Raw genomic sequence first — 19,405 nt, 5'->3', positions numbered from 1 at the left:
TTTGTTGGGTTCTAAATTCTCTTGTAAACCAAAAAAAAGGACGTTGACCCATAAAAAGAAATTAGAGTCAGAGTAGATTCTACCAAACACTATTCATCTTTTACGAATATTATTGCACGCTTGATTCTCTAATGAATTGATGTTTGGCTTTCAATACAAAAAATAAAAATAAAAATTAGTATTTTTATTTGTAATAACATTATGAAAATACAAATTTTTTAAAATTACGGTCTATTTTGTTATGACAGTATAGATTATACATAACACAAAAGATTTATAAAATCAAACTATTTTTACAAAAAAAGTCGTAGGTTAATAAAAATCTCTGATTAGCTGTTAAGTTTATTGCACAAATAGAAATAATTAATTTTTATACTTGCTATCTAAAAATAATATTTTTTCTTTATATATATAAAAATATAATTAGATATTAGTATAAAAAAATTATACTGATAGTTATAAAATTAACTCAAAATTAATTTTTTTTAAAATAATTAAATCTTGATTCTAACTTTTAATTATAACATTAGTATTCTCTCAAAATTATATATGTAATAAATATTTGAAAAAAGAGAAATAAAAATATAGATTAGAAAGATAAGCGGTAAAAATTTAACACTAAAGAAAAAACTAAAAACTATGTATATAATAACAATAATAATATTTTTTATTAAATTATATTATTTTGTTAATTTTATTTTCTGTAGAAGAGAAAGATAGAAAAATAGAAAATGAGAGAAAAGAGAGAGAAAGATAAAGATGAAGAATGAGAGTGAGAGTGAGAGTTTGTTAATTTTGGAAGAAAAAATTTTATTATAATTGTAAAAAAATATCGGATGACATATTTTGATTTGTCAAATTACTAATATAAAATATAAATTATATATAAAGTAAAAATAGTAGAGAGAAATAGAAAATTGGAGAGAGGTAGATGAGAGAATTTAGGAAGGAAGTTTATTAATTTTGAAAAAAAAAATATTTTCTCTCAATTTTAATAAGAGAGTGTCATGTGACACATTTGATTATTAAATTAGATAGTAATATATGATATATAATACATAATATAGATATATTTCAATTTCAATTTTAATATTTCAATTTTAATTTTAATGCAATTAAAGAATGTCATATTTCACATTTTGATTGTCAAATTAGTAATTAATAATTGATATTGATAATGATATATAAAATAGATAGAGTGGCTGAAAGAATGAGAGAAATAGAAAAAGGAAGAGGGAGGAGGAGAGAACTCTTTAATTTTGGAGGGAAAGATTTGATTTTAATTGTAATAAGAGAGTAACATGCGGTATATTTTGGTTGTAAAATTAGTAAGGAGGAGAGAAGAATTCTTTAATTTTGAAGGGAAGGATTTAATTTTAATTACAATGAGAGAGTGACATGTGATACATTTTGATTGTAAAATTAGTAAGGAAGAGATGATAATTCTTTAATTTTGGAGGGAAAGATTTGATTCTAATTTCAATAAAAAAAGTGACATATAGTACATTTTGTCTTTAAAATTAGAGAGATATAATAGAGAATAGATAATAGATAAATAATTAGAAGGTCTCCTCCAGCTTCACTTATATGGAGCTATGGACCAACCACAATATTAAAAGTTTAAAACTACTATATATGCCATTCAGTTCTTCAGAAGTGGCTCCTTATTTTCGTCCCACTTATTCAACCTCTTTGATGCTTCTTCAACCTTCAATCAATAAAGTTTCCATCATTAACTAGAAATAAATTTTTCATTTATATATTAGGTGTAAACCTATTTCTCATACTTATATCTTAAAATAATTTTGTATAGATATACATATCAATTTAACCATTGGATTTAAAGTATAATAATATAATACAAAATAAAGTAATAACATTAGATAACATTTAATGATATCTTAATTTTCTAAAATGTACTAAATTTGGCTATCAAAGTAATATGAAATGTAATTAAATAGTTGAAAAAATTGACGAAATAATTCATTATAATATTCATTATAATTATTTAAAAGCATTAAATAATCATTGCATTAGGCATTTTAATTATTTTACCTCTTTAGTCCAATCCGTTCGAAATGTGACCCACATCAAAATAAGTGTTTGCAAAACCGTGCCACCGAGCATTCCAATCCATATTCCCTACACACATATACACATTCAATATCAATATACAGAATATAACCATGCAAAAATTTCTAATTAAGGGCAACATCTTTGGGTGAGAATACAAATAATTGACCTCATTAGTGGAATTATTTACCTTGGCACTGAGCTTAAAATAGAAACCAAGAACCGAGCCCAATGGTATGCCAACTCCATAGTAGCAACCAACGTTTACATATGCAACGAAAGTTTGCCATCCACATCCAACGGCCACCCCTAAAGTTATAATTAATTCAAATATTTTCAGTCACAATAAAGTATATTTTTTGTTTTTAATATTTAATTTTATTTTAAATATTTTTTATTTATGTCAATTATTTTTGAATATTTTAATTTTATTTATAAAATTTTAGATAAAGTTAACGTTTAGAGGTAATTTTAGTATAAATAAAAAATATTAAAAATAAAATTAAATGATAAAAATATTTTTTATAAAAAGAGTAAAGTATATACTGTTGGAAAAAAAATTTTTTAAAATATTTTTAATGTTTTGTTGCATTATTCAATTTTATTCCTAATATTTTTTATTTTTATCAAAATTATTCCTGAACGTTAACTCCATATAAAATATCAGGGACAAAATAAAAAATTTTAGAGATAGTTTTGACATAAAGAATAAAATATTAGAGACAAAATTAAATAAATTGAAAACGTTAAAGACAAAACTAAATAAAATTAAACGTTTGAGATATTTTTAAAAAAATTTATTTTTAAAAAAATTACAAACGTTAAAGGACAAAAATATATTTTATTCTTACAAAAATCACAAACATGGAGAAGAAAAAGCATATATCGTTTGAATTAGTAGAATATTTGAAAAAGTTAGTTTGAAAGACATAAATATGAGTACCGGATAAGACGGGCTGAATGCCGTTGAGGACAATGGAAAGAGCGAGGAGAGGGCAGAGATCAGAGACAGCAGCAGCAACCTCTTCTCCTTCGGTGAAGACATAGCTTATGACATCCCTCAATAATAGAACCACTATTGCTATTATCACTGATAACACGAATGATATCACTGTCACTACCACCACTGAGAATGATGCTGATCTTGGATTCCTAGCTCCTAGCTCGTTGCTCACTCTCACACTGCATCCATCATATCATATATCTATGTCAATAATATTAAATCATTATGGAATAATTTCCATAATGCCAAAGGGTATGAAAAACAAGTTAGTCTAACCTTGCAGCAGCGTTAAATCCTACTGAGATCATGAACACCCATCCAGACACCGTGGTACTGCAATAAAATAAACAAGGCTTTTTAAATAAGGAGTAGTTTTGTTTTTTGGTTCATATATTCAATGCTTTATTTTTGTTATTTAATTTTGATCCTGTACAATTTTAGCATACTATTTATTTTTTATGAACAATATTACATTTTTAGCCAATGTTTAACTAATAAAAAGATTTTTATGTTAAATTTTAAATCATAAATTCTAAATTTTAATAGTACAAAAATAAAATATTAGCCTAAAGTATTGATTAATACTAATAAAAAGTATTCATCCATTAATATTTATCTTTTTTTTAATATGATATTCATCATTTATGATTATTATTTGAGCAAAAATATTTGACTCAACTATCGCACATATTTTGTATTTAAGTGACTGTAGTTCCATACAAACATATGGAATTATTAGTTTCTCATTTTTGTTATGTAATACTTAATGATTTTTTTCCCTCCATAGATAACAAAGTAGTTTTAAAGCCACACGAAAAGACGCATAATAAAAAACATATGAAAATGTTGGACCATATTAAACATATATAAAATAAAAGCTAGTTTAATGAAACAGCATAGGATAAGACTGGATTAATTAATATGAAAAGAAATTGCTATGCTCGTTGCATTACAAAAGTTAGAAGTAGGCTTCTACAATTCGATTTTGACATAAAGGTTAGGAATTGAATAACTATATAAGAATACAAAAATGCTATGTAAGCTACAGAATAGTATATATACTGTTTATAAAGCAGGCCTAACTTTAGTGAACGCAATTGTTAAGAACAAAATTTTGTAAAGACCCACAACTTGTTTCTAGAATCTATATGTTGAAGTTTATTTAAAAATATGGTAATTTTCATGACAAAAAAAATATGGTAATTTGATTTTGAAACGCAACATTGGCATTTAGGAGAGGAAGACAGAGAAAAACAATAGACAATTAGATATTATGATACACATCAATTTTGTTTTGGTTATCTATCGTTGAGTAACTTTATTTGAATGTTGCCTATACCCTTTAAAGAATTCAGAACTTATCTTAATCGTTGAAATTCGAAGTCCGTGCTTGAACAATACTCTTTAAACATTATTGATGATGATTCACTGATATGAGGGAATGAAGAATTGGATCTATATGCTTTATAACGACAGGTATATATAATGGATCACTGTTCTTTTCCATCAGCACCGTAAATGCCAAAATTATGCCATCATGTGTATTATGTGACATCAATAGAAAAAAAAGAGAGTACATTATTCTTTAGCATGTAGCTTTCTCTGAAAATGACCACTACTTTTTTTCTAGGTTACTGTTATATTTCAATATGATGTTGAGATAGCGAGTAATTATAAAGAATATTTTATTAATATTATATTAATAAAAATAATTATTTTTTATATTTAAAAAAATATATATAATTATACGACTATATAAAAATATGGGTGCATACAAATTAAAGTTGAAGAAATTAGAGAGTAAAGAGTTACCAAATAGAAAGTGAATCAAGGGCCAACTCAGGGTGAGGCAACAAGCCAGCAAGCAGAACAAGAATCTGAAAGTACCACGTCTCAAGACACAGCATCACAGCCGAAGCAGCAGACAGCTTAAAAAACTCCGGCAGCCCGGAAAACGCTTGAACGCTAAACCCCCGCCACGTGTCCTTACACCTCTCACTCTTCACAATGTACACAAACTGCGCCACCACTATCACCCACCACGAAAAGCTCAACACCAACGACGCTCCTAACAAACCCAACCCCACCTTGTACACCACCAACCAACTCAACAGCACGTGAATCGCCAACGTCGCGGTTGAGATGTACGCGCTCGGTGCCACTATGCTTTGTGCCTGTAGAAACTTCTGGATTGGGAAGTTTACGGCGTACGCAAATATTTGTGGGATTAGGCCGTACACGAAAAGTGCTGCTGCCGATGCGATTCTTGGGGATTCTCCTAAAAAGACCAAAATGGGCTCCGAGAATATGTAGATGAATGTTAGGACTATACCTGCTATTGATAAAAGGATTGTTGATCTTTGTAGATATACTCCAAGCATTTCGAATTTTTGTGCCCCGTATGCTTGTCCACATAATGTCTCTACAGCACTACCCATCCCCAACTGTTCATCACACATCAAAGTTCAATTGAATTAAAATATCTTAAAATTATTTCATTTTCCTATATAATCACAACAAATATTGTATTTTTTTACTGTCTGAATTGTATTTTTTTTCTGTTATTTATTTCACTATATCATTATCAAATACATTTGTTTCACTATATAAATGGAACTTGAACACTAGATTCAATTTTAGTGATTGAATACTTGGACTAATATAACTCTGCATATTAGCTTTGAGTGGCACACTTGCAAACAGAAGCAATAAGGCAGAGTAGTGGTCATATACTCATATGTGCCCAAACAAAAATGCGATTTGCTTATAAAAAATCAGTTATCAAATTAGTTATTATATATTTGTATATAAATATATATATTAATATTTTTAAATGTATATTTTGTATTATAATGTATTTTTTATATGATCTACTGATTTAATAACTTTATTTTTTATGTAAAACTAGCATGACTCGTAAATGACTCGTCAGAGGGCAAGACGAAAATGATTCATTCACACACTTATACAGACAATACACCGCTATAAAAGAAGAAAGCAGTTATAACTGCCAAAACAGAAGACTAGTTCTCAAGTAACTAACTCTACCAATCTGTTACTGTTACTCTTATCAGTGGCAAACTACCGTTGGAATTTCAACAGAAAGATATATCCGTATTTACTGATATATATATCAAAAAGAATTATCTCCCATGGATGTTCTTTTCAAAAAAATTTCAAAAAGGGAAAGGAAAGAAAAATAGAAGCATGGCATACTAAGAAGGTTTTCAAATCTTGAACAAAATTGTCTCTAACAAAAAATATTTAGGATTGAATTCGAAAAAAAAAAAAGATAAAAAAGGGGGGGGGGGGCAGAATTGTAAATACCATGAGGCCGTAGGCAAAGACTTGGATGCCAGTGTTTCCAAGGGAAGCAGCAGCAAGCTCAAGATTACCAAGATGACCAGAGAATATTTGTGTGGACATGGACATAACATAGTTAATGAGATACACTATAACTGCAGGGGCAGCAAGGTAAAATAGTAACTTTAACTCAATCCATGTTGCTGCTCCAACTCTCTTTGAAAGAGGAACACTTGTGTCTGACAGTATCCTCTCAAGTTCACCAGTATTTGATGATTCATCGTGCTTCGAACTAAATGATAAATTTTGCAGAGGTTGTGGTGGTGTTGAAGGTGTTAGCAAAGGTTCATCAACATCATAGACATGGTTTGAAGGAGGAGAACCCATGTTACTTGTGTTATACTGTTATGCTAATCGAACCTTTGCTTGAGGCTGATGGGGGGTACAGGGTAGCATCTCTCTATATATATATATGCAGGGGAACAAATACGACTTGGCTACTAGGACTATAGAATATAGACTAAATAGTAAATTTGCTTCAATTTCGTAATCTATGTACAATGTTGGAGGCTGGTGACAATGACCTTTTTAGTTGAAAAATATTTGAGAAAGTATAGGGGATAAAAACGGAATGTTTAATTAATTTTAAAAATTATACTTTTAATAATTATAATCAAAACTTAATTTTATTTTCACTCCCACTCACCCCACAAATTCTAATTTCTCTTAGCTTGTTGCGCCTCCACCCAAATTTTTTTCTTCTTCTTTTTCTTCCCTCTTCAATGCTGGCGTTCCTTCTTGCTCCCTCATGTTGCCGTCCTCCATTGCAAAAAAAAAAAAAAACATCCACCTAAAATAAAAGAAACATCCAAGCCATCATTAAAAAAATATTCAAAAACATGAAAAGAAACAACCATTATCGCTACGGGACAGACGAGCGGTTGCGTTGATTCTTCAGATGACGTAATGTAGGGAGAGTTCAGGATGATCGGCAGCGTTGCGAACGCAGGGGGGAGAAGAAGACCAGCTTATTCGTTCGAAACGCGTGGTGCGACGCATGGGAGAAGAAGGTGCAGCGGCGGCGACGAGAGCAGGGGTGACGCGGCGCAAAGAAGAAGGTACAGCGGCGGCATCAGTTGTAGAGAGCACATGGGAGGTACGACGCATGGGAGAAGAAGGTGAAGTGGCTGCGGCGCGTTGCTTTTTCAGACGGTGGCGGTGGCGGTGAGGTGTATTAGTGACAGCGCAACAGAAAAGGAGAAGTAAAGCGGCTGTGCTAAAAGGAAAGAAATGTGGAACCATGAAAAGTGAGAGGTTAGGATTGTGGTGGGTGTAAATAGGTAAGATATTTTTTGATTCAATGGGTCCGAGGTGCAGCCTGTTGTTTAAGTTGTTTACACCCCATTTTCTACCTAGTAGTACTATCCAATTTATGTGCAAATTCTCTTGTGACTATTAGGAGTTTAGAAAATGTTAAGTGTTTTTTGTTTTTTGTATAGAATGAATCTCTTGTTCTAATTTATTTATTGTTTTAATTTTGTTGTTTAAATGAATGTAGGTCATTATTAAACAAAAATAGATTACACTAAGGTCTTTTTTTTTGCCATAACACTACAAAAAACTTTGGTTAAAATGGTTGTTTCTTTGGATAATTATGGCGATTTTAATCGTCAAGATTATCAAGAATCACATTTAAAAAAAAACGACATAATTTTAAGTTCTATTTTAGAAGTTTAACCGGATAAAATGATTCTATTATTACTCTTTTTTTTTATAATAACACAACAACGAACATGTGCCCAAAAAACCATCTTTTTGAAAATCGAACTGGACCGGTCGATTCGATCAAATTAATCAAAAGTCGGTCATCTAACTGATTTGGTTGACGTTGAGAACTACCTGGCAAAAAATCAGTTTGAAAATCGGCCGAACTGGCAGTTAACTGATGAATCAATAGAACCGGTCAGATTTTTTTAGGATTACCAGTTCGGTGGTATGCCCTCGAAATAGTGTCGTTTTGATTTAAAATAAAAACAAATATGATTTTAGAGGACCGAGATACACCAATGCCCACTCTTTTCTCTCTCTGACTCAAACCCAACCCTAAACCTTGTTGGAACCCAACCATCATCCCTCTTTAAAGTCATCGCCGAACTCTTATCCTTCGGTAGAGGGTGTTGTCGCTGGACAGACCGTGGGTGTTGTTGTCATCTGTGGAAGGTTTGCTTAGCCCTCTTCTCATCGTTCTTCCTCTCCTCGCTGTCACATGAAGGTCTGCATAGAGCTTGTGGCGTCACCGTCGCGAAGGGATGCTCGGTCATCGTCTCTTTGAGAGCTCTCTCTGTCTTTGTTCGAGCTCAATGTCCCTCTTCGAGCTCTCTGTCGCTCTCTGTCCAAACTCACTTTCCTTCCTCCGTTGTCGTCGCTTCCCATTCCTCTGTTGCCATCACTTCCCTTCCTCCTTTGCCACCGGTAAGCATTATTGTTTCAATTTATTTTTGTTTGTTTTGTACTTTTGTTAATAATACTAATTCTAAGTTGCTGGATTTACTGATTCTGAGTTGCTGAGGTAATAATATTGATGTTATTAATTTTTTTTTATTCTGAGTTGTTGAATTTCTGAAATAATGGTTGAATTGAATGATTCCATTAATTTTTTTTGCTGAGTTAATTTTGTTGATGGTTAATTTTTTTTAGTTGTATGTTGAAGATAGAACAATATTGTCCAACTGCCACAAGACAGTTTTGTTCAAGAATCCCAAAGGGTTCTTCTCAAAGAAAATTTGATCCAACTTGGTAATATTTTGCTGTGAAGTATAACAAAAATCACAAGGCACAATATACATGTATCTTTTGTTTGAATACTTACAATAGAGGGAAGATACATAGAATGAAATATCACTTTACAAAAATTCTTGGACAAATTAAAGTTTGTAACAAAGTGATTGAAGATGTTGAACTTCAATCAAAAGGCTTTTGGAGAAAAATAAAAAAAAAAGATGAAAAAATTTTGCTGAAGATTGTTATGATGTGAAAATACAAGAACAAAAAAGTGTGAATCCCCTAACTTTGTACAATCTCCAGTTTCTATAACAATGAAAGACAAAGGAAAGAGAAGAGCTATTGTTGTTACACCAATTGATAGGTATTTTAAGAAAATAACTACTCCAGGGTCTCAATCGACCTTGAAAAGTGTCTTGGCCAGTAAACAGATTGTGCACAAGGCTAAGTTGAGGCTTGCAAAATGGATCATTGATGCACGTATTTCATTCAATGTAATTCAATCACCTTACTTTTAACCTACCTAGATGGTATTATTGTTGCAATTGGACCTGGTTTTAAGGGACCGCCATATGTTGAAATGAGAGTTAAAAAGTCTCAGTTGCTTGTTGAAAGCTATAGGAACTCATGAAAAAATACCGGATGTACACTAATGGCAGATGGTTGAACTGATCAAAGGCAACAAACCTTAATTAACATTTTAGTTTATTGTCCTGCTGGTATGTCATATGTTAAGTCTGTTGATGTTTCTAATATGATAAAAACTATTGATACCTTGTTTAATTTATTTGCTGATGTTATTGAGTGGGTTGGGCCTAGTAACATTGTGCATGTAGTTACTGATAATGCTGCGAATTATGTATATGCTGAAGAATTCATTTATAAAAAAGTATCCAAATATTTTTTAGTCTCCTTGTGCTGTCTATTGTGTCAATCTTAATTTAAAAGATATAACAAGTATTCTTCACATAGTTGACCTTGTCTCCCGTCCTTCAAAGGTAACTGTGTTTGTTTACAATCATATGATCTTCTTGTCTTGGATTAAAAAAATATAAAGTTGGAAAAAAATTGTTCGACCAGGAGTCACACATTTTGCCACTATGTTCATTACTTTGAAAAGTATATATGATCATAAAGAAGATTCGCAAATTATTGATGGTGGACAAATTTTTCGCTTCTCATAAATTAGCCAAAAGTGCTAATAGGAAGATTATTAGTTTAATTGCCTTGGATAATAAATTTTGGCAAGATTGTGTTATTACTGTGAAATTTGTTGATCCTCCTATTAAGTTGTTGAAGATTGTTGATGCTGATGAGAAACCCTCTTTGAGATACGCGTGTATGAAGGCATGCAAAGAGCCAAAAATGCTATCAAGACAATGTTTAGAAATCAAAAAGTTGTACACACACGTTATAAGTATCTTGAAAATGCGGTGAGATAAGCATTTGAAGTGTTATCTCCATGCAGTGGCTTACTTTTTGAATCCAACTTTTTTTTTATAGTGAAGGTTTTGTTGAGAATGTAAATATTTTGAGGCCTTTACTTGATTTAGTTGATGTTGATAACTTTGCGATGACTCAGTTGTTGCAATGCAAGAGATACAATTGTATATTGATATCGTAAAAAGAGTTTTAAGAGGGAAAGTGCTTTGAGAGCACAAAGGGACTCGAACATGGTAAGTAATTTTATTTCTAGTTTCAATTTACTTTGAATGTTTTTTAAATATTGTGTGATAAACGATATTTGATTTTTATATCGGTGTAGGTGAATGGTGGAGGCTACACAGTTGGAGTGCTCCTAATTTACAAAAAATGACGATTCGTCTTTTTCTTTAAACATCTTCATTTGGATGTGAAAGGAACTGGAGCCTTTTTGAACAAATCCATTCAATCTATAATCTAAGCCTAAGTGACATTATTTATGTGACCCATAATCTAAGCCTTCAATCTAGGTTGCATTGAAAGAAGAGAAAATTTTGATCAAATTGACATTCAAAATATTGATACGACAGATTTTTGGGTAATGGCATATGAAGATGGTCCTGAGTTTACCGTGTTAATTTTGAATTCTTCTTGACTTTTTATTCTATTTTATTAGATGGAGTAAATATGAAAGTTGATGTAGATATGCCATATGTTGAAATTGATTTCTCAAATGCGACTTATTTTGGTGGTACTTCTAAAGATGTGGCTTTGGATTACCTACTTATGATGGAGATATTAGAACACTTAATGATGATTATGATTTGTGATGATGAGTAATGCCTTTGATTAGTTAAAAATTTATTTGTTAATGTTGTTTCTTTTGGTAATAGAACATTATGTATTTGCCATTTATGTGCGTTTTAATTTTTTTTTTTTAGTTATAAACTTTGATATTTAAAATTGTTTTGTGAACTTTTAATATTAAATTATGGATAATTTATTATATGAAAATATAAAATTTTAAATTTTATTAGTTTAAAAATTATTAAATTTAAATATTTAAAATTATATATAAAATTTTTAATATTTTTATTTTATATTTAATTAAACTGGTTAAACTTTGATCGAACCCATCAATTACTTGACTGGTTCGGTTTTTGTAACCTTGCATAAAACCTCAATTCATGACCTAAAAATAAATTGAAGTAGTGGCAATTACCATAGAATTAAACAAAAGTAGTAATAATTAGCATAGAACAATTACCGTAATGAACGAATATTATGACAGTTTTATAAAGGTGCCGTAACGTTGATGTCATTTTTATAAATTTTGTTTTGTAGTGTAAAATTGCGTACGTAAGATTTTTTTTATGTCATTGTCAAATAAAATTATGTTATTTAAGTGTATATATAGACATTTGTAAAACAACATCGTTTGTATGAAGGGGTTTTCTCCATTTAATTGGTAGTATTTATGTATTTGTTAATATAAAATTATTTATTCATATTTAATCAATTGTTATCGTATATATATATAGATACAGGTCACTAACTTTCATATTTATTATCTCAAAATGAAATCACTTTTTATGAAGTTACGCGTTTAAACTGCAGAATAAGTTGTTACTTTACTTGATTATTTGCAATATGTTAGATTATGTATATTGCATCATTAGAGTACTAGTGGCACAACCATAATTCTAACACTAAGAGGGTTAAGATTAAAAATAGTATAATTAATCTTATTTTTTTTCAAAATCTAATAATATTTTAAACTTTATCTTTACTATAATTAATTTATTGGTATTTATAATTTTTTTTGTTTGAAAAATAAATTCACATAAAAAAATTGTTTAAAAAATACTTACCTAAAAAAAATCTCAAAATAAATTAATCTAAATTTTAAATATAAAAGTATATAACATAATTTATAGGACCATTATGGCCAAGTAGTGTTAGGGAGCCAATGGCCTAAGTGTACAATGTGTACAATGGGCTAAATATTTGGTTTATAAATCAAATGAACATACTAGGGATAATAAACATCTCATGTTATAAAAAGTTAATTTTGGGTTCACCAAGGTTCGAACTCCTAACTTTCTGGATCTGGAACTCTTATACCATGTCTTGAAACTACTCATCCCAAAAGCGTAACCTGACAGGACAATGTAACACTAATAATAATATCTCTAATACTTTTTAAACCTTCATTGTACACATTGTACGCTTAGGTCATTGACTCCCTATACTTTCTCTTATGGCCCTAGCTCTTTTAGACATTGGTCCAAAGAAAAGTCAAGATACGTTTTCAAAAACGTGCTAATGTTGAGGTATTGGAAACATGAAAAGTAGTTTTTACTATTCTTTTACTCCTTGCCTCTTTGGGTACGACTATATTTTGAAAAGATTAAGTATTGGAAGAATTAATAAATCATGAAATTTTGCCAGAATTTTGTTATGCAAAACAAGGGTAAAAATTAGATGTATAGTAAATGATATGAGCTCTTTATCCCAGTGAAGCAAGGATATTATATTTGACACTTTTTTTTACACGATAGCAAATTCTATTAAGAAAGGAAAAATTATATTTATATTTTTTTTTTACCTTTTTTTATTGTATCCTGGACCTTTTGTTAATTATATATATATATATATATATATATATATATATATATATATATATATATATATATATATATATATATATATATATATATATATATATATTGCAAACTTAAAATGTATCAAGTGAGTAAATATACATATTACATTATAGTAATATAAGGTTAAGGTCATCACTCTTTTTAATTAACATCAGCTAACTTATTTAGAATTATTTTATTTATTTTAAATTTAAATTTTAAATCATAAATTTTTAATCTTAAATTATAAATTTAAATTTTAAAATTAACTAACTAAAAATTGATTCTCTATACTTTTTTATTACATTATTGCATTAAAAATAATAATTGTTTTTGAAACAACCAATAATTTCGCTAAGATCAAATAGGTAGGAAAGAAATTCCATTTCTATATTGAGAAGTATCTCCCTTATTTAGTTTGTTTAATTTCTTTCTTAAAAAGTAACACCCAAACAAAAATGAAAATATTGAAAGAAGAAGACATGCATTAATTAACTCATGGTCCCGCGCCATGCATGCAATCTTCGTTTCTTGTTTCCAATTTACAAAAATGCATTGAGGGAGAAAAGACTTACCTAACCGTGCGGAACTCGTGGTCTAATCTTTTGTTAGAAAAAATATTCACGGTGAAAACTCAGGTGCAGTCGACTTCACGTGAAGTTGATACTTAAGAGCCGTTAGATGATTTGATTAATTTTGACTAAATTTTCATCTAACGGCTCTCAGATATCAACTTCGCGTGAAGTCGACTTCACCTGAGTTTTCACCAATATATATTATTTAATCTCTAAAATTATATTTATGAGTTTGATACTAAAAAAAGAAAAAAAAAAAAAAGAAGCTAACAAAGAAGTCAACAACAACATTTAAGCTAGCAAGAAGTCTACAAGAACATTTAGATCTTAAAATTATCAATTTTTACTCAAAATTTCTGGCTATAACTTATTTTATATATATCTTTTAAGTGGGTAATTAAATTTCCTTTCCTTTTTTTGTCTGTTTTTCTTCTTTATAATTATTTCATTCTTCTCTTTCTTTTTATATATATATATTTTCCATTTTTTCTCTTCTACCACATTCTTTATTAGTTATGTTGTCTCATTTCCTTTACAATCCCTTCATTTATTTTCTCTTCATTATTTTCATGTTCGTGCATATTCATTCAGTTCTGTTTATCTTCAAAAACGTTATGCATATTAAATCTTTTTATTTTTTTTAGGAATTCAATTAAGAAACCAACTTCATTATTTTCATGTAATGCATATTAATTATCCTTTTTATTTTAAATTTTTGAGTTCTAAATCATGAATGCTAAATTTTAATAAATCTCAAAAAATAAAAGTTTTTACAATTAAATAATGGCCAATGTTAATTAATTAAAAGTTAATTCTTTAGACTAATTCTTTTTTGTTAATCATGCGTCTTTTTTTCTTTCTACCGTGCATGTTTACTTTTTTAAATAAAATTAAATGTTAAAATACTCAGTTTTATATATTTTATTCGTCTATATGAATGTTTATATTTGATAGTGCATTTTACTTTCCTTACATAAATTTTAAATTTGTTTATTATTTTTTAAAAATGTTGAGTGACTAACATTTTTTTTACATTTTATTGAACACTAGATAATTCTACCTTTTTTTCTCACTAAAAATGTAGCCTCTTAGCATTTCTTATTATTTTTAACCCATGTATGTATATGTTTACTATTTTCCATAATAATTTTTTATGTAAAATATTTTAATTCTATTTGCTTCTATTAGTCTTTGTTATTTGTTTCTAAGAAGAGTGAATATTTATTTTTATATATGATTTTTTACAAAAAAAAAAAAAAAAAACAGAGACTAAAATAATAGAAAAAGAGAAATAAAAGAACGACAAAGAATAAGAAAAAATGTACCTTCTTTACCACACTGAATAAAAGGTGGAAAGAAAAGAATGTAAATTTTTATTACAGTGTGATATCATGTTTTTCACTAATTTATTATAGTGTGATCATCATGTTTTTCATCAATATGGTATCTTTAGAGTGGTATTGATAGATAAAGAATAATTTTAAATTAGTTATGAAATAAGTCAAATAATTTTTAGTTGCTGTTATCTCACTCCATTCAACACATAATGTTTCAATTACATTTTCAAATATCTGAATATATTCTTTATATTATCATTTTGAATGTATGAAATGGGATTTTGGAGTAAAATTACTATAACTTTAATTTAGATAGTTGATATTTAAACTAAGAACCTAATCACACTAGTAGTTGACAAACCATATAATATAATAGTTTGTCGAGTAAATAATTCTTTTTAATCATCATAAATTTAAACACGGACAAAATTCATTACAAAAAAATAATCTAAATAGTTTTTATGTGTGCAAATAAATAGTTTTTCAAAGTAAATTTAAGGGTAATTTATTAAAATAAATTATTTGGAGAAGAATTTTACTCAAATATAATTTTTGAAATGACAAGACGTAAATGCAATTTTTTTATATTTCTATAGAAATCGCTACTGGCAGTAGCGGTTTATAGAAGAATGTAAATCGCTACTGGCAGTCGCGGTTTACAGAAGAATGTACGTTGATTAGCATTTTAACACAGAAACCGTTATATGTAGTAATAATTTATGTTGAGTGTGGCATGTGCATAAATCGCTACAGACAGTAGCGGTTTACGTGTTGGATGACGTGAACGTAAATCGCTGGAGACAGTAACGGTTTCTATTGAGTGTGGCATGTGCATAACTTGATCCGGTCCGGCCTCAACTTCAAAATCAAGAACACCACGAGACACACCATCAATACCAGCCGCAACACGTGGAGGATCAGGGATCGGACCTGAAGGTGCTACCACAGGCATCAACGTTGAGGCATTGCCCATCGTCGTCGACTGAGGATTCGGCGCCAATGCCTCAGAGCTGTCGACGCCATCTTCCAACTTCGTAAGCAACTCGGGTATTCTAACCTCTGAAAAATTCTGTCGACAGTGAAACAAGACCTGCATGTCTTCATCGAACCCTATCACAAATGTCTCATACTATTTCACACCGTCTGACACAACGGCAATAAAAATCTTGTAGAACAATTTTTATCCACTTTATCCCACACACACCCAACTTCTATAATATGCTGTGTTTTATCTCTACCAACGTACTCGACGACCGGATAAAAATACTAAGCGGTTCTCTATCCGTAAATTTCACACTGTACCTTTTGTTTTTTTTGAATTTTCCCAGAGCAATGCACTAGAGCTACATAACCCTCCTCACCATCTATTTGTGAGAAATGGCACTCCTCTTCTACCTCAATGCCTTGGAGAGGTATATATAGCAAACCACCATGCACACACACTCAATGTAAATCGCTACTGTCTCCAGCGGTTTACGTTCACGCCATCCAACACATAAACCGCTACTGCCGGTAGCAGTTTATGCACATGCCACACTCAACAGAAACCACTGCTGCCTATAGCAGTTTCTGTGTAAAATGCTAACCAACGTAAATCACGACTGCTAGTAGCGGTTTACGTTCTTCTATAAATCGCTACTACCAGTAGCGGTTTCTATAGAGATATGAAATATTGTATTTACGTCTTGCTATTTCAAAAGTTGTAATTGGGTAAAATCTACCTCCAAATAATTTATTTCAATAAATTTCCCTAAGTTTAATTATGTAATGTCATGTGAATAAAATAATTATTTTTTATATTGACAACATAAATGGTTATCTAAATAAACAAATGTGATTAAATTATTGTGTAAAATATTTTACATTCTCAATGTATTAAAATTAATCTATATATAGTTTATAGTTTAACTTTAATGTATGGTGTAATGTGTAAAACTGTTTTATACTGATAGTATATTAAAATTAAAAGAAAATTATACTCCATTCTCTTGAGAGATATCAAAATAATATTTTTCTCCCCTCTATTTGTAAAATGTATACTCCCTTCTTTTTTAGCTTTTAAAAAAATTTTTGATTCATTTTAAATTTTTTGTGTTGACTAACCTTAACTTTACCCATTTTTTTAAATTATTTTTTATAAAAATATCTTTTAGAAAAATTTTATTTTCTTTTGTGATTAAATTTTGTTTATCAAAATACTTTTTAACAAATTATTTTTTTATTAATTAAATTATAATTTTACTAATTTTTTTTAAAATTTAATGTTCAAATTATTTTTTTATAAGATAACAAATTATTTTTTTAATGATCAAATTATTTTTTTTGAAAACACAAATGACAGTCACCCTTGCTTTTGAAGGTTGTCCTTAGAGAATCCATACTTCTCTTTTCTAGATGACCTTTTTTTTTCAGTTTTTTCTAAACTTTTTTAAAAATATTTTGGTATAAATACAATTTAATCAATAGAAAAATAATTTGGTAAATGGTATTTCTGAAAATAAAATTTAATCACAAAAAAATAAATTTTTACTAAAGGTATTTTTGTAAAAAAATAATTTATTTTTTTTTTAAAAAATGGATAAAATTAATGTTAATTAACACAAAAAAAATTAAAATGAATTAAAGATGAAGTTTTTTAAAAGTTATAAGGAAAAGAAGTGTATATTTTTCAAATAAAGAAAAAAGAAGTATCATTTTAACCTCTCTAAAAAAAAAGAATCAAATTTTTTTCTAAAATTAAATTATATATATTCATATTCTTTCTATATAGTATATATAACTATAATAATTATAATGGCTATACAACTTTAGTAATATTTAAAGAGAAATGCTACACGACCATTAGAATTTTTTTTTATCATCATTTTTATTTATTAATTAATTTAATTTTTTTAGTCTAATAATTCAATAACATACTTTATCCCATATTTTTATATATTGATGGCTAACTAATTACCAAAAATAATAAATTCTGATAACCTTATAATATTCTTCGTATTTAAAAAATATTACTAAAGTTAAATAACGTTTTTTTTTTACAATTTGACAACGTCTTTTAACTTACAAAAAAAAATTTTTTTTTAAATGTCAAAAAATTGCAAACTTTTAATTTTAGCAATATTTTTTAAAATGTTATTAAAATTATATAATATGCAATTATAGCCAGGGTAGTGTCTGTGCAAAAAAATGAAAAAGGAAAAAATGTATTACCATGAGACCATAAGCAAAGATTTGGATGCCATTGTTTCCCAGGGAAGAGGCAGCAAGCTCAAGATTACCAAGATGCCCTGAGAAAATTTGTGTTGACATAGACATAACATAGTTGATGACATACACTATAACTGCAGGGGCAGCAAGGTAAAATAGCAGCTTGAACTCAATCCACGTGGCCGCTCCAAGTCTCTTTGAACGAGGAACACTTGTGTCCGACAGGATCCTCTCAAGTTCACCATTATTTGATTCATGAAAATCATGCTTTGAAGAACTAAATGATGATAAACATGGTGATGGTGGTGTTGAAGGGAGATTTTCTGAAGCAGAACCCATATATAATGATTGAACTTTGAACCAACAGCAACAATAATTGTTTGTGTTATGGAGATGGAAGCTTTTTCTTTTATATATGGACAAAGCTATGATAGGCTTGATGCTTGAAACCCTTTTATTATTCTTTGGCCAGAAGGAGACAAATTATAAAAACACAAAAGAATTATAATAAAAAATGAAACTGTACGATTTGATCTGTACTTAGAAGCGATGGCGGTATCTACGTGTGGTACAGGGACTCCAATACGATCCATAGTTGAATCATATGCATACAATTATGGTTTAATTACTCTGTTGGTCCCTATAGTTTCGCGAAATTTTCAATTAGGTCCCTATACTTTTTTTTCTTTCAATTGGGTCCCTATACGTTAATTTTTTTTTTAATTTAGTCCTTATTAACGTTAAACGTCAAAAAAATGTTAGTGAATTGTGAAATTACTTGTATACCCTTAGAGACCCAATTGAAAAGAAAAAAAGTATAGGGACCTAATTGAAAATTTCGCTACAACTATAAACATTCAATGAAAGATATTCCTATAATCCCTATTCAATAATGATTCTACAACAAAAAAGATATTCCTATAATCCTTTTTATTTTGTCACTATCATTTTTTTGCTTATTTATATATAAATTTTTTTGCTTATTTATATATAAATTATACCAAAAATATTTTCTCTTTTTTTTTTAACTTTTAAAATATCTTATCTTAAGAACATACT

The 19,405-nt window shown here is 29.0% G+C and overlaps 1 protein-coding gene across 2 annotated transcripts; it reads right to left on the bottom strand.

Moving 5' to 3' along the window:
- Nucleotides 1-1,451: 1,451 nt before the first annotated feature.
- On the bottom strand, nt 1,452-18,918 carry LOC112737532 (protein DETOXIFICATION 40). Of its 2 annotated transcripts, none has more exons than XM_025787474.3 (7): nt 18,350-18,918; nt 4,889-5,520; nt 3,353-3,409; nt 3,017-3,255; nt 2,264-2,382; nt 2,056-2,142; nt 1,452-1,708 (listed from the first exon to the last, which is right to left on the bottom strand). In XM_025787474.3, exons 1-7 carry the CDS (start codon nt 18,683-18,685, stop codon nt 1,643-1,645), a joined length of 1,536 nt encoding a protein of 511 aa, XP_025643259.1. In that variant the 5' UTR covers nt 18,686-18,918; the 3' UTR covers nt 1,452-1,642. The 2 variants fall into 2 exon arrangements, with proteins under 2 accessions (XP_025643259.1, XP_025643258.1); XM_025787473.2 differs by lacking the exon at nt 18,350-18,918 and adding an exon at nt 6,404-6,938.
- Nucleotides 18,919-19,405: the final 487 nt, after the last annotated feature.

This window comes from Arachis hypogaea, chromosome 13 (assembly GCF_003086295.3).
Source record: "Arachis hypogaea cultivar Tifrunner chromosome 13, arahy.Tifrunner.gnm2.J5K5, whole genome shotgun sequence".
Classification (NCBI taxonomy): domain Eukaryota; kingdom Viridiplantae; phylum Streptophyta; class Magnoliopsida; order Fabales; family Fabaceae; genus Arachis; species Arachis hypogaea.
Note: the sequence above shows the minus strand (reverse complement) of the source record. Positions and strands in the feature narration are given on the sequence as shown.